The sequence below is a fragment of the Betta splendens genome, chromosome 21 (genome assembly GCF_900634795.4).
Source record: "Betta splendens chromosome 21, fBetSpl5.4, whole genome shotgun sequence".
Classification (NCBI taxonomy): Eukaryota; Metazoa; Chordata; class Actinopteri; order Anabantiformes; family Osphronemidae; genus Betta; species Betta splendens.
The window spans coordinates 10,253,748-10,278,366 of NC_040899.1; the positions used below are offsets into that span (position 1 = coordinate 10,253,748).

General features: G+C 48.1%; 1 protein-coding gene across 1 annotated transcript; it reads left to right on the top strand.

Moving 5' to 3' along the window:
• The first annotated feature begins 7,084 nt into the window (after nt 1–7,084).
• LOC114847168 (neuroligin-4, X-linked-like) lies at nt 7,085–21,736 on the top strand. The gene is made up of 9 exons (XM_029136633.2): nt 7,085–7,538; nt 8,899–9,961; nt 10,462–10,614; nt 13,082–13,267; nt 13,728–14,178; nt 14,268–14,481; nt 14,788–14,912; nt 17,630–18,239; nt 18,834–21,736. The coding sequence occupies exons 2-9, from the start codon at nt 9,478–9,480 to the stop codon at nt 19,239–19,241; spliced, it is 2,631 nt and encodes an 876-aa protein (XP_028992466.1). The 5' UTR covers nt 7,085–7,538; nt 8,899–9,477; the 3' UTR covers nt 19,242–21,736.
• Nucleotides 21,737–24,619: the final 2,883 nt, after the last annotated feature.

Genomic DNA, 24,619 nt, shown 5'->3' on the forward strand with positions numbered 1-24,619 from the left:
AACTATGTGCTGCCTCAGCTATCAAACATGTAGTATATGACCCGTTCATCACTGTTTATAGAGTATTTACCTCCCACATACAGAACAGCTTCCCATCCCTGAGCTGTTGCCAACAATATTTCAGACGGGAGCCGAAAACCAAGGCGTGACGCGTCATTGTGGTGGTTTCTCTGCAGGACATGCTTGACTTTGAGGCCGTCTCTCAGCGCTCGTGTGACAGCGTTTGTTTTCCTAGATGGAGACGTCTCGTCTCTGCTTATTTAATAGTCATGTGCATTAATATGCATCGTGAATAAAGAACCTTCTGAAGACACATTATTTAACTGCAGCAAGATTTGATATATTGGATGCTGTCATGTTCACTCGGTGAAAACCTGGACTGTGGACACAAAATTATTGCTGTGGGGAAGCTGTTCATATTTCATCATATTCATATATTATACAGCAGAATAGACCCAACTCTTCTCCGTGTCCAAAGGATTTTTCCAACCAAGCTCAGTTAGAAGAGAAGCGTTTAAAAATGTTAGTTCCTCTGATATGGGTATATGTTTTTTTTGTCTGGGGGTTTTCCAAGTAAATACATTTAGCCCTGCAGACACTTGTGTCTGTGGAAAATGTGCTTTACTTCAGAGGCTGTTATCGACCTTCTTTGCCCCTGAAGTGATGTGATTATTAGTCAACGGGCAAACTTTCCACAGCAAAGAGACATTTTAGGCCTCAGTGTACGCGGCTCATACAGAGCTGTCAGATGACACGTCCTCTGTTTCTACCTTGCAACTCGTTTTGATTTGAGGGTCTCTCATCGTGCAATGCTGATTTTCTCACTCTCTTACTTTGCCTCGTATTGCAATAAAAAGCCGTCCCCCCTCTGCCTGTTCCGCAAGATTCCACTCACACTTGCTTCCGTGAGATTTTAAATTGATACCTATCGTCCTCCCCGCATGCACAAACAAATTACATTCCTCAGTGCTCCAAAAAAGACAGAAGTGTTCTCTGGCCTGTCTCCCCTTCGGAAACCCTTTTACTTTAGTGCCAAATCCACTTTGTGCCCCAGTGAAGGCACTCATTATTTGCATGGTCCTCCGTCTGAAGAAGTGAGCCGCAGTAATTTCTCCAGTAATGATATTCTTCTAGGGCAGCAAACAGTCACATTGAACATTTCTTTGATCCACACAGCAAGGCCAAAAATAATAATGACAAATGAAATCACTAGGTTTGGATGAATGATCGGATTCTGGTGTGTGTCTCAGTGCAATCATTTGTCAAACTGCTCCGGATTTTGAGGGTGATTGCTTGTGACCCAGAGGATCTCAGCTGCAGTCTTAGACATTATAATTTATATGTCTTTAATCAAATGTCCCCAATTTTCATCCATGTTTTTAAAAGTTATTCTATTTTAATTCTTACTTGATGCATGTGGAACACGAGTTTATATATTGTATTATAAAATATCCGCAGGCCTCTAGCATGTTTGCATTGGTTTAGGGTTTTGGAGCATCCAGGGCCTCTTGGCACTTTTCACATGGGGGAATTAAAATATTAATTCATGATCACAGCACAGAGGTGGCCGAGAGATGACAAGACGAGCACATCTTCGTGTTACACAACCGGATTTCCGCGTCACTCCAACCGGCTTTGTCACCTAACCGTGAGAATCTTGTATGAACAGCTGCTGTATCAATTCGGAGGCCAATTCCAAGGCGATTATACAGTAGCCCGGTGGGTTCAGCAATAAATCTGGCGCAGATTCAGAGGAAGTCACGTGACCGCGCTCGCAGCGCACGCCTCCGTTTTACCTCGACCCCGCGCGCGCGCTCGTTGCACGGGCGGCGGTTTTACCTCCAGTTAGAATGTGCTCCTCCACATGTGATCCACACAGGAGAAGCTCCAGTCCCTGAGCGACCGGAGCCTATTTCTCCATGTGATGTGAGATGACAGCAGGGAGCTCCTTTAGGGCTGCGTTATGTGGACATCAATTTCGAGCAGCCTGGGTTTTCTTTTTATGGGCAGCGTTTCCTGCAAAGTCCTGAGACGAACGCCGGTTTATGGGGTGTGAGTGTGACACGCAATAAAAAAAGCAAAGCAGTCAGAATTTTTAGGAAATGGATTAAATCAACAGTTTACGCTTGGAGCCGAGCGGTCACGTGCTGCTCCGGGTAAAAGGCGCATTTCAGACCACTAGACAACTCCATCGACCCGTCCTGTCAGTCATTCAATTAATCAATCAATAACCTGATTATGGAGTGGGACCTTTGATGGCGGCCTGATTTCACGACGCTGACTTCCGCTCGCATTCGTTCCGCAACCCGTTAAATAAACTGCACCGACCTACAGTAGGCGCGCGTGTTCGGCTCGCGCAGACAGGAATAAAACGAATTTGTGCGTGTGCGCTGCTCCTTTATTGGCTCCTTTCCCACCACTGGTCCACAGGGAACGGCCAATTACACGGCTTTTATTTTCCCACCGCACAGGTACGACCCACACGTGTCACTTTCCACATGGCCCCTGGACGCATGTACGGGCTGGCGTTGCGAGCCGATCGATCCTCCTCCTCACCGGCGTACCCCCCCCCCCCCTCAGCTGCAACCACAGTAGCTTTGCACAACTATTCATTTAAACGACTGTTAAAACACTGTAACATCTTTTCATTTTCTATCTTGGCATCGCTCTCACTTCCCCTAATTGCTTCTCATATATTCCTTTCACACCCGATACCCCCGCTGCTTCTCCTTCCCCGCCCCCCCCCCCCCTCTCTCTCCCATTATTCTTATTCTCTTGTCTGCACCATTTTCCCCCTTTCTCCTTGTTTCCTAATATTGTTTTCTCTCATGTGTTTGCTTCATCTCTCTTCCCCTGCTCATTTCCACTCGCCCCCCCCCCCCCATTTCCCGCCCTGTCTTGATGTGACATCTGTCTTTTATTTTCCAATCTCTGGCCTCCCCCCTGTGATGTTGACAGAAATACCAATAAGGGGCTGCGTCTGCATGCAGGAGCGTGTGCTCCCCGAACTGCACAGGTGTGTGCAGCCACTTCATGTGCTCCTGCAACCTGCAGGAACCGAGCCCGGCTGCACGGCGACTTGATGATTGACCCAGGTCTATGCATCCACTCCCAACGGTGGGTGTGTGCGGCTGACATTTTGAAAATGAACGGAACTGAAACACAAAATAAATCAAATGTTGACATATAAATTCTTGCCAGTGGGACGCGGAAACAAAGGCTTTTGTTACGGGGCACTTAGATAGTGAGTAATAGAGTGTCTGCTGCGTATGAAATATGTGGTAAAATAAACAAAATTAGGCTGATATACTTCGTAACCACCTCGGCGCACCGGTTTTGCTGGGCAGCAATCTAACACAGCTGACGCATTATAGCTGATGAGGCAGAATCTGCAGCCAATCTAAATAGATGCTTAAGAGCCCATAACTCAGGAGCCAGGAGCGAAGTTCTGACCCGTTTGTTTTAACTTTCATTACAGACTTTTCAGTAACAATTACAACTGATTTAACGTTATCGTAACGCAGAGCAGCTTTAGCGTTAACACATCAAATGAGTCGACTCGCAGGAGTAAAGATGCTAAAAAATGTGATGGTTGGCTCGGTGCGCAGCCATCTGTTGATATCCAAGCTTCACCGGTGAGCCTCAGTCTGGGAGACGTGCAGGAGGGGAAAGGCTCCCAGACGCCATTATGCAGGGTGACTCCCATTTAATTGAACACTCATGACTTAAATGAGATCCCGTGTCAAGAGGGTGCAGGGAGCCCGGCGGAGCCGCGCTTCCATTTCAACCGCATTGTCTAAATGAGCCAAAGTGACTCTGATGGCTTAATGTGAAAATTGTGTTCATCTTTGCATCTATTTGCATTTTTGTGCCCAGACAGAATAAGAAAATGTTTTCCCTGTCACTGTGAGCTGTGTGTAATACTAATGCACCACACACAATGAGCCCAAGCCTAAATATGGCTTAAAAGCATCAATTTGATAAGATATGCAAAGGCCGTAGTAACCAAGCAACAGGGCCAATGCACTTTGGTAACTCACTTTCGAGCTTAGTCAGTTTTTTAGTTTTCATTATTTTCAAGACACAGTGGAACAAAATTCCCCACATTTTCTGTTACACTGATGCTCAAGAATAACAAAATAAATCTAAATGCAACTAAATTTCCCCATTTTGTCTTTATTAAGTATTTGTGCTTATGTTACGTATGAGAAGGGACAGAGAGATCAAATATGTTGAAGAAGGGTTTGAAGGAGACAGAAAAAGTGTTTATGCCATCAATGAATATTTTAAGAGGGAGCGGGAAGTGTAGGCGGGACGGGCGAACTCAAAAGAGAGTTGGACTGCTGAGAGACGGAGAGATAATTTAATAGACAGGCAGAGCAAATGTGTTGGAGGAGAGATAGAAAAGCTGGAGGGACGGGAGATGAATGAACGCTGGACTAATCTGGACTAAGCGATGGAGAGAAGAACCGACGTTAATTTAATAAGATGGATGAATGGACAAAAAGATGGTTAAGAAACTCTCCAAACCTGGATTGTCTTTCATCAAGAAGTGTGTGTGTGTGTGTGTCTGTGTGTGTGCGCATACAGATGATGCTGCTTTGAATTTTTTAAGACACTGAATCTAAGCTGAATCTAAACGCACACCTATGTGTGTGTGTGTGTGTGTGTGTGTGTGTGTGTGTGTGTGTGTGTGTGTGTGTGTGTGTGTGTGTGTGTGTGAAGTGAGCAACATTTCAGCTCAACAGGCCAAACTGGAGGCCACTTGCAAATACCAGCGATGGAGCATCTGGGAGGCAGTTCCAGTGAAAAGGACTGGTCCTAGGAGCCTTTACCAGCATTGGTCCACCGCAGACACAGTTGGATTGTGCTCACGCCCCGCTGCTAATGCACCACCGTGGGGTTATTAGGACAGAGGCAGTTAGTGGGAGATTTAATTCAGGTTTAGACTCAAGTTCATGCGCTGTGAGGTGAAAAGAATACAAACAGCAGAGAAGCACTGAGCAGGTTGAGCTGAGCCGTTCACTCGTACAGCAGGCGTCACATTAATAAATAATTCATCTACATATGAATGTGGCCTATTAGGGCCTGGGGCCATGATGACACTGTTTCTCTACTGTAGAATAATGTCTTAAAAACAAAAAGTTTCTTTCGTAATTATTATCTGTATTTATATAAAAATGATTCATTTTTTTTACCACTTCTTGCTTATTGTTGATCAGAAGCTAAAAGAAGACAACCTGAGCAGCTTCTGGTCACAGCGACATAACGACTCAGGGAGGAATTGTGTGTTTAAACGGCGCAACAACCGCCGTGCGCTCCACAGGAGCTCAGTGTTAAACACATCCTCCGCGAGTACGTTTGGAGGAAGCATGTGGTGTTTCTGTCTGCTATGAAGACGTACACATGGAACCACCTGTTTACTCCGGAGAACAGCTGGTCGTATCCAAACGATTGACTAATTTAGACAATCTGTATACGTCGAGCATTAACAAGTGGTTTTACCTGGCCATTCAAATCTCCCACGGAGGTATTTTTTGATGTGAAATCAAACACTTTGGGCGAAAGCGGGCGTTATTTTTAGCCATTTCGAGCATCCTGCCTGAGTCAGTACACAGTAGGGTACAGCCTGTCACACTGCCACTGGCTTGTTTTCTTCTGGTGCATTTCAGCTTTTCGCCACTTTCCTCTCCTGCATCGAATAATAATAATGTTCACACGTTGGATTGGAGTGGCACTAGGCTGGAAATATGAAAAAAATCTACGAAAAAAACCACGGACGACCAGAGAAGTGGACATGGCTGCTCCTCGTCCTCCTATTCAACGTTTCCTAATCTTCTGCCACACAATTGGTCTGTACCTTTGAAGAACTCTAAACCTTTTTGCAAACATCATATCATGAAGACTGGTGCTTAATTCCTAACGCAGTGTGCGATCATTACAGAATCATTTTATACGACTAGAGTCAAAGCCTGTTTGCAGAGTTATTCCTGGGATTTCATTGATAACTTCTGGCTTGTCTGCACCTCCAAGCTACAACTCTAACCTTTTAATCCCACATGAGCCTGAGCACAGCTTTAGATACTAATGCTGTGTTTTTTTTTTTGGCAGTCTCGGTTTAAAGAATGAGTGACAGGGCTTTTGCTGTTAGGGGGCCCGTGGCTTTGTTAAGCTTACACTTTAAGTCAGTGCCATCCTTCTAAATAACCTGAAAATCCTTCCTTAGAAATAAGAAGGAATTTTAAGGAGCCGACAGAAGCGCAAATGACTTGTTTTATTTATGGCTTGAAAATGTATTTAAAAATGCAACCCTGGCTTTAAAGAGGGGGCATTGGAGGCAGGACGTGGGCAAGGGGCAACGAGGAAGAAGGAGCAAGTGCATGGGCAGACAGCGAGGCAGACACAGAGAGGGATGGGTGGATGGAGGATTGTTGAGGGGAGGAATAGAAAGTCCTGAATGCTGCTGCGGCAGCCTGTGCTGACGTGAGGAGTGTTCCCAAACACGGTTAGTTTCGACTGCAGACCCGCTGCATTACCATACTCGCACACGCCACAGACACACACACGCACACGGACACGCACACGCCACAGACACACAGCGCCTGAGGGAGAGAGCTGCGAGCAGGCAGAGCTGAGTAGAATGGGGACAGAATCTCCTGTTCTGGTCCTGAAGAGGTCACTGTGTGCTCCAGTACTGTTTGTAAATGTGTTAAGGTGTGTGTGTGTGTGTGTGTGTGTGTGTGTGTGTGTGTGTGTGTGTGTGTGTGTGTGTGTGTGTGTGGTCATGTCTTTGCTACAGGTGGGAATATTTGAGTGAGTCGTTTGTGCGTATGTTTTCCACAGGTGCGTTTAGGTGCGTGGAGCCACGCGTGTTCATGCATGTGCTCTGGGTAATGCCTGTGTGTGTGTGTGTGTGTGTGTGTGTGTGTGCGTTTCCCTGCACACCTCCGTCCTCTCCTCTCTTCCCATCCCCTGCCTTCCCTCTCCTCTCCTTCGTTCTTCCCTCTCCTTCTCCAGTCCGCGCTTCCTCACGGAGCAAGGTGCATATCATTGGATCAGTAGCTGCTGCCCGCCACACTGTCCAATCGCATCTAGTGGGAGAGAGAGAGGGAGAGAGAGAGAGAGAGAGAGAGATGGGGGAGGAGAAAGACAGGAAGAGAGAGGGAGATTGATCATTTGAACGTCCTGGGCCTTTATTCCTCTGAGAAGCACTTAAATTTCCACTAGAACCAAACCCGCATTTTTTATATCTACTTTTCTAGGATTAAAGGCTTGAAGGCTGTGCTTGTGTTTTTTTTTTTCTTTTTTGGGAGTTATTCCCACCAAGGAGACGTGCCACCACCACCACCACCATCAGCAGCAGCAGCAGCAGCAGCAGCAGCAGTAGCGGCAGCGGCAGCAGTGGAGGAATATCTCCCAATATCCCATCCCGGGCACGTCGGAGAAGCTGCAGCAGCGACGAAGCGAGAGAGGAATATTTGCTGCGAGCGGAAACGGGAACATGCTCCGTGGGATTTCTGCCCTCTCACCCAGCCTGGGTACGCTATATCTCCGTGTAACATACTGTCATTTGGGCTTTTTTTTTACTGCGGCGGGTATGCAGGTCGAGCCTTTGCATTTGAGCGCGCTTGTGTGTGTGTGTGTGTGTGTTTTGCCGTAGTCAGACGTAGAGATTTAGACAGAATTTTCCACCTGACCGCGGAGCGTTTCGCGTTGCACTTACTGTGATGTTGAATTTCTCCCCCTTCTTGTTTCCTGCTCGCGCCGGTGTGAATGACATTAATGCGTTCTTTCTGTATAGAAATATCCAAGGGGAGGGTGGCGGGCGGGTTTGCCTTGATAAATGGAGCGTTATTCATCAGCGCGTGTGATCACCACTGGAATGTTAACTAGCACCTTGGACGGCCGACACCACTACAGTCCGACATGGGAGGAGCGACAGCGCTGATCATTTTACACTCTGATATCTTAGCGTGGTTGTGTGGAGAGGCGCGCGCGTGCGGCTATACGGAAACCGATGTTGCGCCGTCCGCGCGCGTGCCCGTGTACGTGTTAATATTCTGCCCTAAGGCCCTTCGGAAAGGGGGAGAAAGCCAGCGAGGGAGGGAGATAGCCGCGTCGGCTGGGGAGCAGATGCGTGTGTGTGTGTGTGTGTGTGTGTGTGTGTGCGAGATACAAAGAGGGAGCGCATGCGCGCGCGCGTGTGTGTGTGTGTGTGTGTGTGTGAGAGAGAAGAGAGAGAGGGAGAGAGATGAGAGAGAGAAGGGGCATGTAGAGATCAAGAAAGTGTGTGTGCGCATCTTCGGATGAGAGAAAAACCTCGACAAGGAGGCGTAAAGTCGGAGCCGTGGAGGACAGAAAGCAAACGGCGCGTGTTCGTGTGTGTTTGTGTGTGTGTGTGTGTGTGTGAGTCACAGGCTTTTCCACTTTCTGCTATATGCAGGTCAGGAGCCCCGCGTTTATTGCGGGTTTAATTAAGCGTGTGACTTGATTCTCCACCACAACCCGCCCCCCCCTCAACCTGATCCACAGGACCTGGTGTAGTGGGAGTGTGACATAATCTACTCCCACACACACACACACACACACACACACACACACACACACACACACACACACACACACACACACACACACGCCACTCCTGTGTGACACAGCAGTTAGTCTGACACCGAGTCAAGCTGGGCGTTTGCCCTATCTATAGCACTCATATCTATTTTTACCATCAACAACCAGTGAGGTGGCACAGCCTGCCCTTCTGATGTCATGTGTGTCTCCTGTGTGTGTTTGTGACGCTGTCATCTATTTTACACCGGGGGTTGTCCTAATGGAGAGTAACTCAACCTTCCTCCCCCTCTTTTCTCTCCGTCTCTGTGCATCTCTTTCTCTCTTTTCCAGGAGGCAGTGTGAGCTTGTTATGGGGGTGACCGGACGGAGAGAGTGACAGAGGAACAGTGATGCTACTGTTTACATAACGAAAGACTCTCTCACCCACGCACCCACACCCACACCCACACCCACACACACACACAGACACACACAGACACACACACACACACACACACACACACACACACACACACACACACACACACACACACACACACACACACACACACACACACACACACACGCTCCAATACCTCACGCACGGCAATGCACCGTTTCTTAAACTCTTCTTCACATACATACATCTACAGACACTTATTCAAGGGACTCACTGACTGAGTCACCAGACACTCAAAGGCACAGCATCACTGACTCACACACGCACACAGACAGATACACAAGGGGAAAAGGTTGTTTTGCTAGAGCCAGGACAGTGTGTTGTATGTGCTGTGGGCCAAACTTAGTAGCAGCTGTGTGTGAGTGTTGGATACATTTGAAGGGTCAGCAGAGCCATAACTCTCCCCCTCCCCCAGTCCCTTCCTCCTCCGCTCCTATCTCTCATATCCCAGCTACCCTGAACACATCACCATGTCTGAGCTGAGGACCAGGAGGAGTCCCTCTCCCTCGCCTCCTCGCCCGTCCCCCTCCTCCCCCCTTGGACTCCTGTGTCTCCCCCTGTCCCTCTGCCTGTCCGTCTGCCTCTACTCGGCCTCCTCGCTGGCGCAGCAGACCGTGCCCGTCATCTCCACGGCGCAGGGCCGCATCCGCGGAATCCTGACCCCGCTGCCCTCGGACCTCCTGGGGCCGGTGGTCCAGTACCTGGGAGTGCCGTACGCCCGGCCGCCGACGGGGGACCGGCGGTTCCAGCCGCCCGAGCCTCCGCTGCCCTGGCCCGGGATACGGAACGTGACGCAGTTCGCCCCGGTGTGCCCGCAGTCGCTGGACGAGAGGAGCATGCTGGGAGATATGATGCCGTCCTGGCTCACGGCGAACCTGGATATAGCGGCGACGTACCTTACTCACCAGAGCGAGGACTGTCTCTACCTCAACATCTACGTGCCCACTGAGGACGGTAAGTGGAGCCAATAATCAGGAATAGGTGCATTTGTGACCTATGGGACGAGAAAAAAAAAACGGTACCTGGAGCTGTGTTCAGTGGCAACAAATGACTAAAACATGAAAGTGTCCCGTCAGGACGCAGACGTACCCGTGTTAGATAAATAAATAAAGGTTAGATAAATAAATAAAACTGTGCAGCCGCCGAACCATCCTTCCACCCTCCGTTCATGCCGCCGGTTGAAGCGACACTTAATATGCAGACACCTGCGTCGGCCGCCGAGGGGTTTCTGCCTTTACTTGTGGAGCGGAGTGGGAAGGACAAGGGCGCGCTCATGCATACATATTGGCTCGCACGCACGCGTTTGACCCCGCAGACGCGCGCGCACGCGGCGCCGAGCGCTAACATCCCCACCTGCCGAGGAAGACGAGGAAGGTTGCGGGAAACATATGGAAGCAGAGGGGGGCGCAGATTGTTCTGACGTCGGGGGGTCTTTGTCTCTTTTCTCCCCCCAGACATCCACGAGGAGGGGGGCCAGCGGCCGGTGATGGTCTACGTCCACGGCGGCTCCTACACCGAGGGCACTGGCAACATGATGGACGGCAGCGTCCTGGCGAGCTACGGCAACGTCATCGTCATAACCCTCAACTACCGCCTGGGAGTGCTGGGTAAAAACACATTCCACTGCTGAGGCGTCGCCAGATAGAGGTTAAAGGTCGGCGCTGATTTCAAAATAAAAGTCCAGTCCTCGTCACGTCAACTGCGCCGCCGCTGCTAGAGCGTCGGCTTCATTCTCGTGGTGTTGTGGCTGGTTTGAGCGCGAGGCATCTGTAGTAAACGAACCCATGTTTAAAATGTGCTGTAATTGTGCTGTAGCAGCACGCTCCATCCTAAGAGCAAGAACAATAGCAGTGCAATTACTGCCAAGGTGCTCTGGGTGTGCTGATAATATCACTGCAGTATCATAAGCTTACTGTATAGTAATTTACTTAATGAAGGGAGCCAGAAACGATGATGACTGGGTAATAGGTCCAAATGCAATTTACATATTTTTCCTGGATTTAAGGAGCTGTTTCGAACACAAGGGAATTTGTTTACGTAAAACGAGACGCTGCTTTTCTTCCTCAACACAACCTCTGTTGTTTTTGCCTTCAAATTGATTCCATATTCACCGTGTGGATTGTTAAATCCTCCAACAAGCTATAAAATGTGAAAACCATTAGTGAGTTTTTATCCAGAGAGCCTTTATGGGCTTTTTTTTTGTGGAAACATTTTCGATATGGGCGTCCCTAGTGGAAATAACCCCCCTGGAGCCAATTCTTTCCACTACTAGCATCGACTCAGATCTGATCCTTTTTACCTCCGCGACTCTCTGACTCATGGCTCTCTGAGCAGGGAAAATCTTATTCCCTGTGGTTTTTCTAATTTTAGACAGCTATGCAAAACTCACGGGCTGAATAAATAGGATTTCTTTGACTCCTGGCATTTATGCTCATTGTGGTAGTAATTATTCCAATTACAAAGCCTGGACTGGGGCCATAGTGGGGTTAAAACATACGTTTATGGCATCATTTGCTGAGGACAGGACCACTGGTGAGTTTATGTGAGGCCAGTGTGCCTTCACGTTGACTACAGAAAGTAGAGAGCAGATCATTCCGCTGGCTTGGTTACATCATCTCCTCAGTCTAATTGATTAGTGCCCGCATTAATTATTCATGTTAAGAATCATTAAAATGTGTCAGCAAGTTAGCAAAATTTGTGCAGACAGTAATTAGTTATTTGATTTAGGTCATAAAGCAATATTAAAAATGATTTGACCCACATGCCACTTCAACCTACTGGATATCAGCAAACAAATACAACAACATTAGACTGATGTATAAAGTATTAGAGCAATAATCAAATTAGAGAACACACTATATGAGTGACTTTGTTTTCCAGTGGCCACTTCTTGATTCTTTATCTACAGTAGATGGAGAATCTTTTTGAAAATGGATCACAGTTGAATTTAAATTAGCCTTCATGAGATCCACCGGCTTTGTTTTGCGTTTTCAGAAGCTTGTATTTATTTCGTAAAACTCTATGACTCTGCATCGCTCGGGAATTGGAACAAAGATCTATTTAATCCCGACCTTGGGGAGAAACTGGATGCCAGGGCTGTAATCACTGTACTGAACCAAACAATGCCAGTTGCACATGCTTCACTTTGTTTTCATCTCCATCCTGTGTGTTTACACCAACGCCTACGCGACCATCGTCATCTTTATCACCACCACCATCATCCTCCATCACAAGCAGCAGTTGTCTTCCTCCTCCGCCACCTCCCGTCATCATCGTCCGTCATGAGGTGAATGCACGCCGTTGTTTTTCCTCATTAATTATGAGTTGATGTAATTGGAGTCGGTTGCTATGGAAATGTAAACAACATAAAGATAATGAATGGCTGATCCACGGTTCTCACACGTTGTGTAAGGTGTTACAGATGATGACATGAATAAAAAAAATCCTCATAATGAACACTGTATCTGGCACAGTGATGTAATATATTAACAACGCTGCCTTTCTCGCTCATTATACTCTCATGTTCTCTGAGCCAGTTTGAGGTTGAGAGGAACCAGCCTCTGCAGCGATGTGCTCCACTGCAGTGAGCGAGCCATTAGGGTTCTTTGTGTTTATTTAATAACGTACGCATCAAAGAGAGTAAAGCATAGTAATATTTGATCTGTGCCTGCGTGTGTGTGTGCGTAGACCGGTGTGTGTAAATTCATTTAGATGAATATTGAAGTACAGCGTCTCGTCGAGTTGCTGTAATTGCTGTGCGGTGAAGGAGTGGCACGTCGTTTTCATTAATATTCCTCTAAATGCAGCGTAAACACACGTTGTGCATAATTCATGCTGCCGTTGAAGTTGCGTCGGCCTCGTGTGCAGCCGTGGGCTGCCCCGCGTGTTACTGTGCATCCCAACATATTCCAGCGCTCAAACCTAGATGCGCTCGCCTTTAAAAGCTCGCCGGCTTTTCATTCTTACACTCAGCTGTCCACTAAGGTTATTAGCTTTGATTCCGAGTCTCTGAAGCTCCGTGCTATATTTTCCACTGAATGTAATAACAGCATCACTCTCGTCTCCTGCCCGTAGGGTTCCTCAGCACTGGTGACCAGGCAGCGAAGGGGAACTACGGCTTGCTGGACCAGATCCAGGCTCTGCGCTGGGTCAAGGAGAACATCGCTGCCTTCGGCGGAGACCCCAGCAGGGTCACCGTGTTCGGCTCGGGGGCCGGGGCCTCGTGCGTCAGCCTCCTCACGCTGTCTCATTACTCCGAAGGTGAGGAGATAATTATTTTACACCTGTAAATTATCGCTGGAGAACAGATCCTGCTGCTGCGACGCTTGGTCGGTGGCTGCTGTGAAGGCTTCAGGCTTCTGGAGGTTTTTAAGGTCTCCAGTGGGCTGATAGGCCTTTCATTTAACGGTATAAATGCCTGAATAAGCCTCTGAATAATACAGCCTGCCCGCGACTCAAAATAGCTAAGAGCTGTATTATGACTTTAACCCTTCCCTACTTGAACTAAGCACTCGTTCATGACATGTGCTGTCGTTCTTTTGAATAAATTCCCTTTCGTGGTGCATGCGCTGCATATGTTTATGAGTGCAAACGACTCGCGGAGCCGCCCGAGTGTGCCGTGATATAATCGTCAGCCCATGCGTGCCTGCGTGGGCGATGCGCATCCGCGAACATGTACGCGGGCCACTCAGGCCATGTGCTGCCTCTCTCTCTCTCTCAGACCTGTTCCACAGGGCCATCATCCAGAGTGGCAGCGCTCTGGCCAGTTGGGCCGTCAACTACCAGCCCAGCAAGTACGCCCGACAGCTCGGGGAGCGAGTGGGCTGCGGCATCGACGACAGCACCCAACTGGTCGCCTGCCTCCAGGGCCGCAGCTACCGGGAGCTCGTGGAGCAGAACGTGACGCCGGCCAAATATCACACGGCGTTCGCGCCGGTGATCGATGGCGACGTCATACCCGACGACCCCCAGATCCTGATGGAGCAGGGGGAGTTCCTGAACTACGACGTGATGCTGGGGGTTAACCAGGGGGAGGGCGTGAAGTTCGTGGAGGGCATCGTGGACTCGGAGGACGGCGTCACCGCCGAGGACTTCGACTTCGCCGTGTCGGACTTCGTGGACAGTCTGTACGGCTACCCGGAAGGCCGCGACACGTTGCGGGAGAGCATCAGGTGAGCGGTGGCTACGCCTGGGATAAACGTCGCACATCATCTGGCTGAAAGTAATGAAGGAAGATGAAATGATCTTTTAACTGGAACAGGTTCATGTACACGGACTGGGCGGACCGCGACAATGCGGAAACCCGACGCAAGACCCTGGTAGCCCTGTTCACGGACCACCAGTGGGTGGCTCCAGCCATCGCCACCGCCGACCTTCATGCCCAGTACGGCTCCCCCACCTACTTCTACTCCTTCTACCACCACTGCCAGAGCGACGCCACGCCTCCCTGGGCTGACTCCGCCCACGGCGACGAGGTAACGTCACAGCGTTGACACTGGACTGGTTTGGTGATGTGATGTGCGGGTCTGTGTGCATTTGTGGTTTGTATTTGTGGGGATCCATTCCAACCCAGGGACAAGATGGAGATTTTGCTGCAGGTCAGAGGCCTAAGTTAAAGTTCACTGCAGTTGCACAAGGAGCAGTTTCTGTCTTGTTAAAATTAGGTTAGAGTTGGGCAAGATTCAGTTATGGTTAGAGGTAGTGTCCAGAGGATGAATGTAATCTGTTCAAGGCCATTCTAAGATGTGTGTGTGTGTGTGTGTGTATGTGTGTGTGTGTAGGTGCCCTATGTGTTTGGTGTACCAATGGTGGGACCCACTGATCTGTTCAACTGTAACTTCTCCAAGAATGACGTGATGCTGAGCGCAGTGGTCATGACTTACTGGACCAACTTTGCCAAGACTGGGTGAGTGAGACGAACAGTTGACTGCTGTGAGGTATTGATTGTGATTGGACGACACCACAGAGAAGAATGTTTAGACTTTGTGAGTATAAATGAGAAAGACAATGACACAATGAAACAGCCACAGCACAACTCACTTGTTTTTATTCATGAGAAGGAGAAATCTGTTGCTAATATCTAATCGCCTCCCACACGTGGCAAGTGTGACACAAAGCTCGATCACGTTCGAAAATGTCAAAGGAAATGCACAGCTGCCAACGGGAGCGTCGTTTGTTTCCTCATCTTTTGGTCTTTGACGCTCAGAGATGAGCTTTTTGGCGACGGGAGGTGTTGCCGTCACTGCGGACGGCTCACTCTCCATTTGTGCAGGAACAAATCTCCTCCGAGCTCGAAAATGAGACAGCCGGGCTTCAAGTCCACCGTGTCATCAAGAAAAATAGCGGAGTGCCGTTTCACTCTGCAGCGCTGGAGGTTTCATTCGTCGGCCTGATTAACGGGAGGGGGAAACATCAACAGACGCAGAGTGGAGGTATCTGACGCGCAGAGAGCGACAGATTCCTGTTACTGCGTCATTAAGCGAGCGGAGGACGTCGATACGCGCCTATTTTGCATTAGTTCAATACAACGTGGAGACATTTTTGGCGCCCGTCGGTTCGAGAAACTCTCAGATTTAAAAGCCGAGAAAAACAACTGAAGCTGAGTACAGAGGAAATAATGCAGCCGAAATAATGAGCCCACAGACAAAGAATATGTTCTTTTAACGACTTCTCTGCTCAAAAGATATTTGATGTCTGACAAGAAGGAAGTGCTTTAGATACAATTAGGAAACCGGCGCCGCAGACTAATTCCGGCGAAGGGCGCGCGTGCGCAGGTTCTTTGTCATGTCACAGTCTTGACAGGGCTTTTCTTCGGAGGAGGTTAAAGAACCTCCGCTCGTAAAAGAGCGAGAAAAGCCAAGGTGGTGTCCTGAAGAAGAAGAATGAGCGGCTCGATGAATCTCCCCCCTTCTCTTCTTCAGTGGTGCGTTAAGATAGACATCTTATTCAAAATGTTAAATTACAATTCAAACAATGTGCCGGTAGCGAAAAAAAAAGAAGCTTCCACGGATTCAATTTGTTTAATTGAAAGTGAAATGATCCATCAGTGACTGAAAACTTTTACACGAGCAGCGTTTATGTCTCTGTTTTGACATGATGTACAAAATATAAAAGTAATTGTTGAGGCCGGACCCTCTTTGTGCAGCATTCAAAGTGAATTATTACTAATAATGAATCCAGTCGGGGCTCCCCCCAGCGAGACCTCTTCAGATTCACATCTGTAGCCTTGATCTAAATGACCACAGAGACTTACACAACATAACGCAGTCGAGTCCGTCCTCGCGAAGCTGCTCCGGCTCCGTTTTCTGTGCGAAATGCTTTAAAAAGATGTCGATGAGTGTTTAGTACTTTGACTGTGACATGAAAACAACTGTCTTTAATGTGGGTTCATTACAAAAAAAATCTGATCAGGTTAATGGGTTCTAGCCCCCGGTTTGTGTAGTAATTACCACGGCAGGCAAGAAGCTGCGGAGCCAAATCACCGAGGAGGGCTGTGAAGATTCCAGCGTGCGCTTCAATTATCAAAGGGGGGGGGACTTTTGTGGGGAAAGATTTCACTCGGCTCAGAGTGCCTCAGATGGTGCGACAGCTCAATTTAATGGTGTGGATGTGATGCTCCCTGATGTATATTCTGTAAGGCTGTTCGCAGAAATCCTCAGACTGTGTGTGTGTGTGTGTGTGTGTGTGTGTGTGTGTGTGTGTGTGTGTGTGTGTGTGTGTGTGTGTGTGTGTTCAGTGCCGGTAGGTCTTCACGCTCGCTGCCTCTTTGCTCCGTTCATAAGGTGCTGATTGACAAGCGAGCACATAGTGTGTAACTGGCAAGTCTGTGAAGATTTGCCTCAGTTTTTTTTTTTTTCTTTTTCATGTAGAACATTTTAGCTGCTGAGTGGAATCAACAAAATCCATAAATGCCTGTCGACACGTGTTTGAGGAGCGATTTTTCAGGATGCGTTCACTGTAACACGCTCACATTCATCTCAAACGTAGACATGTAAAATTACATCGTTTACTACAGGGACAAACACCTACCTCCATACGATCTGTATTGACTTAGAGCCACATTAAGTGGATCCGTCTTAAGTTTGGCTTTTGTACTGTACCTTTTTTCATCTTATAACTTGATATTGATTTAATAGTTGTGCTCCGGTGGAGCTGCTGGCCAGCATGAGGAACTCCGCTTCCTCGGAGGTCGCGTCCAGTCGATGTGTGGAGTGCTCGGCCGCTCCCTTACAAGCCTCTGACACGCGAAACGCTATCGACGCTTGATTATTTTCACATCTATGTATTTCTGGCGGGCGGTTTATTTACCGTTCTGTGCTGCCGAGAGCGGCTGTAGTTACCGGCAGCGCCTTCGTTATCTCTGGTGATTTGATTTCGATCTCCACAAGCTGCTCGGGACCGACGCGTGTTTCACTTTAGCTGTAGTAAACTTGTTTCTCGTTCCTCTTGTGTGTGATTACAGGTGCTTGGCGAGAGCAGATGGCTCAGGGAGCAGCCTCGCACAAACTATGAATTTATCTCCTTTGCGGTGTCTGAATTATAAAAAAAAAAAACAGTTGTTCGATGTTACATAAGTGTCAGCCCACCCACATGAATAAATAACGGTGTTTCTGCTTCTCGCAGTGATCCAAATCAGCCGGTTCCTCAGGATACCAAGTTTATCCACACCAAACCCAACCGCTTCGAGGAGGTGGCCTGGTCCAAGTACACCCCCAAAGAGCAGCTGTACCTGCACATCGGGCTCAAGCCCCGCGTCCGGGACCACTACCGGGCCACCAAGATCTCCTTCTGGCTCCAGCTGGTGCCCCACCTGCATCACGTCAACGAGCTGCTCCAGTCGGTGTCCTCCTTCACGCACAGCCCCTCCCCTCAGGACGACACCCCCTACTCCTACACCAAGCGTCTCTCCAAGGGCTGGCCCCCCAGCAGCACGCGGCACCCGGGTCCACAGGGCGGGACCCCGCAGCCGCCGGAGTCGGCGCTGGGCCAGGGCGGCGCCGAGAGCGGGGCGCGGGTCCCCAGCGAGGACTACTCCACCGAGCTGTCCGTCACCATCGCCGTGGGGGCGTCGCTGTTGTTCCTCAACATCCTGGCGTTCGCGGCGCTGCTCTACAAGAAGGACAAGAGGCGGCTGGAGCACCGGCGGCCCCGGCCTCTGCCTCCGCCGAGGCGGGACATCACGCCCGCGGACGTGGCGGCCCACCTGCAGGGAGAGGGCCTGATGTCGTTACAGGTGAGCGGGGGAAAACGTGTGTTTTCATACACACTCTAAATCTAATTAAATATTGATACACCTAGTCCCAGTAATGGCTTATATGTTGTACATTTTGCAGTGTTGAGCCACATGAAGTCATTTGTGCCTCTCTCTGAGCTCACTGTCACCAGTGGAGCAGCTGCCAGTAGACCACAGCCTGTCATCAGCACACATTATTAGTGTGACACTGTGTGTGAGCTCTTTCCAGTTGCCTGGATTGCCTTCAGTTCAGCCAATTTATTTTTTTATTTGGCTTCTCCCGAGCGCCGCTATTTGCTTTGAAACCTCACGCGCTGAATCCTAAATGTCACCTCTCCTCCACGACTGTTAATCAGCTATTGAGTTACATTAGCGGAGCCCTTAAATGGCATTTCGTTTTACGCACGCCGCCTCTTTTCCACCGGCGCCGCCGGTTCCGGGCCCCTCGGCCGAGACAATGTGCTAATTATTTCTCTCCAATCGTTTTAAATTGAATATCTCCGGGGTTTAGTTAACGGTCGGCCAGAGCACGATGCGGGTGTGGGGTGTTTTGGTGGACGCTGGGAATGATTTCTTCCACCGTTCGATTGTCAGGTGAAGCAGCTGGAGTGCGACGCAGCCTCAGCCGACGAGAGGAACAACACCCACCACCATCACACGCTGGACACGCTGGACGCTCTGGACGGTTTGGACACCCAGGACATCTACAGCACCCTGGACACGGTGCGCCTCACGTGCCCGCCTGACTACACCCTCACCCTGCGCCGCTCGCCCGACGACGTCCCCCTCATGACCTCTTTGACCCCGGGATCGCTGCCCGTGACCCCCGGGTCGCACCCCGTTACCCCGGCGACGCCGATGACCCCCATGACGCCTGGCTCGGTGGTGGGGATGAGGATGGGTCATCCTCACCAGGGATACACACACCACAGCCCGTATAGTAATACACACCTGCCGCATACACACATCTCCACACACACACATTCTACCACGCGTGTATAACCGCAGCAAGACACTCGCACATACAGGGACATGAATACTGCTCACACACGCATGCACACCCACACACACACACACACACATGAAACAAAAGACTTAAATACCTCTACTAATTACCCTGCAGGATTGTTTCAGATGGATGACAGAAAGACATTTTCAGAAACAGGATGAAAGGACAGACAGCTGTGTGTTGCATGTCGGGGGGAAACTGACAAAAGACCAGAGACCACGCAGGTTCCCAGGAGACCCAGTTCTATGCATCGTTTGCTCACAAGGTGGAACGAGAGGAGACGAGACAAAAAAATAAAAAGAGCCTCTCGAAACCCGCTTCGGATATTAAATCCTCTGCTTTTTCGGAACCTGCGGAGGAAGATGAGCACCGTGGAGAACGGGTCACATAGATCAGTTTACACCTCCTCCTGTGCCCATGTTGCCCAGTGAAGCGGTGCCAGGGCCGAGCGGAGCAGATGCAGATGCAGAACCGAGCTGCGAGGCACCACACACAGACTGCTGATGTCAACTTGAACAACCTGTGAAATGTGAATGTAGCATTTTTTTTTTTCCATTACAAGATCAAAGGCCCTATCTGCCAAGGATCAAACAAAGCTGAGGAGAAAATAAGAAAAACCCAGAAAGAGGTGGATATATAAAAAAAACAAAACAAACAAAAAAACAGACAGAAGGGATTAAAAAAACAACCTTATCTGGAGGAAAAGTTAGTCAGATGGTGGGAAAGAGATTAAGATTTCAGTGAGAGGGATTTAGCAGCTGTGAGAGCGAGAAAGACTAAATGAGATAGAGCGATACGGAAAACACGGGAATGGAGCGTGTGCCAAAAGGAAGAAATGGGCTTGGGAAGAAGAGGGGGCCTCTGAAGGGTTGCCAGACCTGCTGAAGAATCACTCTAACCAGCTATGTGTTCAACTCCTGTAAATAGAATGGAAAGATACAGATGATATATTATGATTTATAGCATTTACCTGCTCTTGCATTAAAACATGGATTATTTAACCACATTACTGCTTTCATTTCAGATATTACTATATTATTGTATAGATGTCCTGAAGCAAGGCTGGCTGTCTTTCTATCTCACCCATTGTAGTATGTACACAGTACCTTTATTTAAAGGCTATATTTGCTATGCAGTCATTCTTTACTATGTAAGCGTTTAGGTACTCGTTTAGTAGTTAGTGTAGGAACTTTTACGCGCCGCCCTGTCTCTTTGTTTGACCATCGGATGAGGAGCTACAGTCGTACTGTGTAGATAATGCAAAACCGGTTTGATGATTGAGCACCAGCCAAAAACAACGACCCCTGACCCTTTGTCCCATCCTGTGCTCCTCGTCCCCGTGTTCCTTGAATCCTTCTTACTAGTTTTTCTTTTTTTTTAAATATTCGCAACCTTCAGTGACGTTTCCACAGGCAGACCATTGTTGACAGCGAGCCCCTAAAAAAGACAAGACTTTTTATACTGATTGGCCCTTTACGCCCACAGAGAAGAACCTGTAATTGCTCTTTCTACAACATCATCTTCACGGTGTCACCCGTAATCTGCAGAGACGCGCGGCTCCGTCGCCTCCGTTTGAAGGTTGCCGTTTGCTTTTGTACTTGCAGCACAGTCAGGTGTTAGGAGCCAAATTGGATGAGCGAGATGGAGCCTGTGTGGAGCAGGGGAGAAACAAAAACATGCCCAAACATGCTGCTTTTTAAGCCTTAATATATTTTTAATGGAGCAATACTTATTGGAGCAATACAAATTTCCACCAAGACATGCTTTAAAAGAGGCAAATTAATTATTTAACCACCAAAAAACACAGTAAGTGAAAAAAATGCCGACTCAGCGGCGGTGGTTCTTCTGTGTTGCTGTAACAGAACATCCAGAATTTGTAAAACTCTGCTCCAGGAAACTGTTCGGTTTTCTATTTTACAGTGAATATATTCAGTACTGTTATGGAAACCACCCACCCCATCGATCTCGCAGCCACGTTTGTGTTACAAATCCTGCCTTTGTGCCAACGGAGCAACTGACCCCAAACTCAAGCTTGGATGCCGATCGGTAAAGCGACCAAAGGCCTTAACCCTGATGTTGTAACCTCTTGTGAATTCCGTTCTCTTTGCTCCTTTCCTCAACCAGACCTGCGTCCGTCCCACCCAAACTCGTACCGACCCCCCCCCCCGCTGTTTCTGTGCGACTACATGCAGCATTGTCCCAGTGAGGCCTAATGTATTTAACCTCCTGTCATCCTAAGTAACATCCTCATGAAAGAATTTAATCAAATATCCGCAGAGTACATGAAATATGGAAGGTGGTCATTTTTAGGACGGCAAGCAAAGGAATTTTACAAAATGATCTAAAAGTAACATTTAATGGATGTTTGATTGACTGAATATTTTTTTTCAAATGGGTTTATGGACTCAGCAGGTGGCTGGATTGTGTTAAGCATAAAACATTTCTGCTGCATTTTTGAAAAATAAAAATATCAGTATTTTACAATTTATGAGCTTTTTAAATGTCTTGTATGTCTTAATTCTGACCATATACTGTACTGCAGGGTTCAGAACACAAGTAGCAAGAACGCTCTGTACAATATCAATTTGGTCTGGTAATTTCTTCCCAAACCTCTCGATAAAGAGCAAATGAATATAAATAATAATTCTCAAAACTCATGTAAAATAGATTTTATAGGCATTACCTTTTAGCTGCGCTTCATACCGCATATGTTGTACAATTAGTGAAGTCACAGCTGCAGCAAAATTGGGAGACATTACTGTAAATCATGGTAGAGCAGCAGCCCCTGCCAGCTGGCCTGGGAGACCCTGTGAGATATGAGAACCAAACCCATGGCTGACGTCCAAACCAGATTGATGTCTCCTACATTGTGTCCCCTCTGTCCCCCCTCCTCTAATCCCATTAACTAGATATAACTGCAGTTAATTTGATTTATGGAAAGCAACACATTAGGAAGCTCGACTTCATGTCACGACCAGGTGTTTTCCGTTGACGTCAACAGACGCTAGAATGTCCAGTAAAAATCTGAAAACCACTTTAACAACACATTTACTGCTGTTTCAAACGAGAACATGGTGGTCAGCACAGCGTTTAACTGGATGACTCCTGACTATATCCCCCCACAGAAACTGAACACTTTGCATTTCGACTTTATCTTGAATGAGATAAAGTTGAGGGAGGTCAATTTTAAAAACCTGCAGACCAGGATTGATGGTTTTAAATATATATGGATGGTTAGAAATACTAAATCTCAAGCACCTGCAGCCCAGTTCAAGGTAATAATTGACTAATTGTAACTTTAAGAGGCAGTACTTTTGCAGTACAGACAGTAAACACTCAAGTATTTTGTACAGCTTGCTTAAACATGGTTTAATATGCAGTTGATAATTTAAATTGTGTGTTTACTTGCTAACATTAATAAGAGTGAGGTAGAATGTGTTTTGTTTTACCAGAGACAAAACCAAAACTGATTAATTCATAATCAGGACCTATTTTTATTCAGCTTCCTTTAGAATCCACTAATAAACACATAAACACTATTTAAACACTGTACTGTAACTGTATCACGCTAAATTCACCTCTTAGACTTTCCAAAGTAGTCTATTGAAAGACAGAGGTTGTATAAATAGATCACATGAAACATTTAGCTTTAACAGTTTTAATGCAATGAAATGTTGTTTCACTTTGCTCGTGTTCACAAGGTGCTTTCACAAATTAGGCCTCTGAGACAATTATCGCAGCTTGTGTTGCATGTCTCCGTCTGAAAGATCGTGACAATGTCATCTCCTCCAGCTTTTTTTTCCCTTTTCAGGGGAATCGAGGGAACAAGTAGGAAGGGGAGGGTGGGGGGGTGGAGATAAAGCTAAAAAAAGTAGTTGAGCAAGGAAATATTAAAAGGCGACTAGGAGCGGAGGATGCGGGAGGAATGATAACGGGGGAGGAGAGTGAACAAGATAATGTAAAGGAGCGTAAATAAAGGCTGCGTGGACGGAGGAGAGGACGGAGCAGATAAGGGGAGCTCATTAAGAAATGCCTGCTTGTTTATTGGCTGCCAGGCTCATTGTACTTAATCACTGCTGCCACGAAGCACGCACACACACACACACACACACACACACACACACACACACACACACACACACACACACACACACACACACACACACACCCTCCCATTCTGATACATAAACATCATGCACACGCTCCTGCATGCCTTCCCCTGCCCACTCAACACATGCAACGCACGAGCCCCTGCATCGCTCACTGAGCCAAGTCACCAAGTCACTGAATCATTTTCTCTGCAGCCTTCATCACGCTCGCGCTCACTATCCTCCGCTTATCTCTTCACGCTCCCTTTCACCTCCCTCTCCTGGTTTTTGCCTTTATATATCATGTTGTTTTCTTTTTCCAACTCTTCCTCCTGTCAGTGTGTGCTCTATTACCAAATTTTCCCTCGTCTCCCCCATCACCCCCCCCCCCCCCACACACACACACGACAAACACATGCACACACACGCACACACACGCACACACACACACACACACACACACACACACACACACACACACACACACACACACACACACACACACACACACACACCCAAACACCCCCTCCCCTCCCTGCGTTCCTTCTTATCTAACAACCTTGAGATGATCTTCAGAGCGTCATTGCAGCCAGGCTTGTGAGGTCACAGCGTCTTCCAGTTTCCTCCTTCCCCTCCTCTCCCTTCAATCGCTCTCTACTCTCCACTGCACTTTACTGTTCTTTCTTTTTTTTCTTGGCTCTCCTCCTCCAATCTTCGCTCCCTCTGCATCCCTCTCTTTCTCATCTCACACTCCATTTCTCTCCTCCTCTGCCACCATCTATCTGCACCTCATCTGGTCTCGTCTCTCCTCAACTGATCTCTGCTCCGAAGCACCCTTGCTCTCCTCCTCTGCGCCGCTCTCCACATCTTAGTTTCTCTCAGTTTCCATCCATCCGCCTTCCTCCTCCTGCCTCTATGCACACCCCCCCCCCCCCCCCCCCCCCCCCCCCCCCCCCCCCCCCCTCCTCGCTCGCAGCTCAGCCCAACTCATTTGCTTCCCCTGTTGGTCTCTTTATCTCTGTTTTCATTACTCTCTCCTCATCTAAAGAGACGTGAAAAGAGGTGATACAAGGTTGTTTTGCTGGGTGTGTGTGTGTGTGTGTGTGTGTGTGTGTGTGTGTGTGTGTGTGTGTGTGTGTGTGTGTGTGTGTTGTTCCAAGTCTATTACACACCTGTCTTTTATGCCGAGAGCCACGCTGCGTTTGTGCTGTCTACTTAATTAAGCGTGGGATGTTTCAGTGCGTCTACTGCATTTATCTGTTTCTACCTTTTTGTCTGTCGAT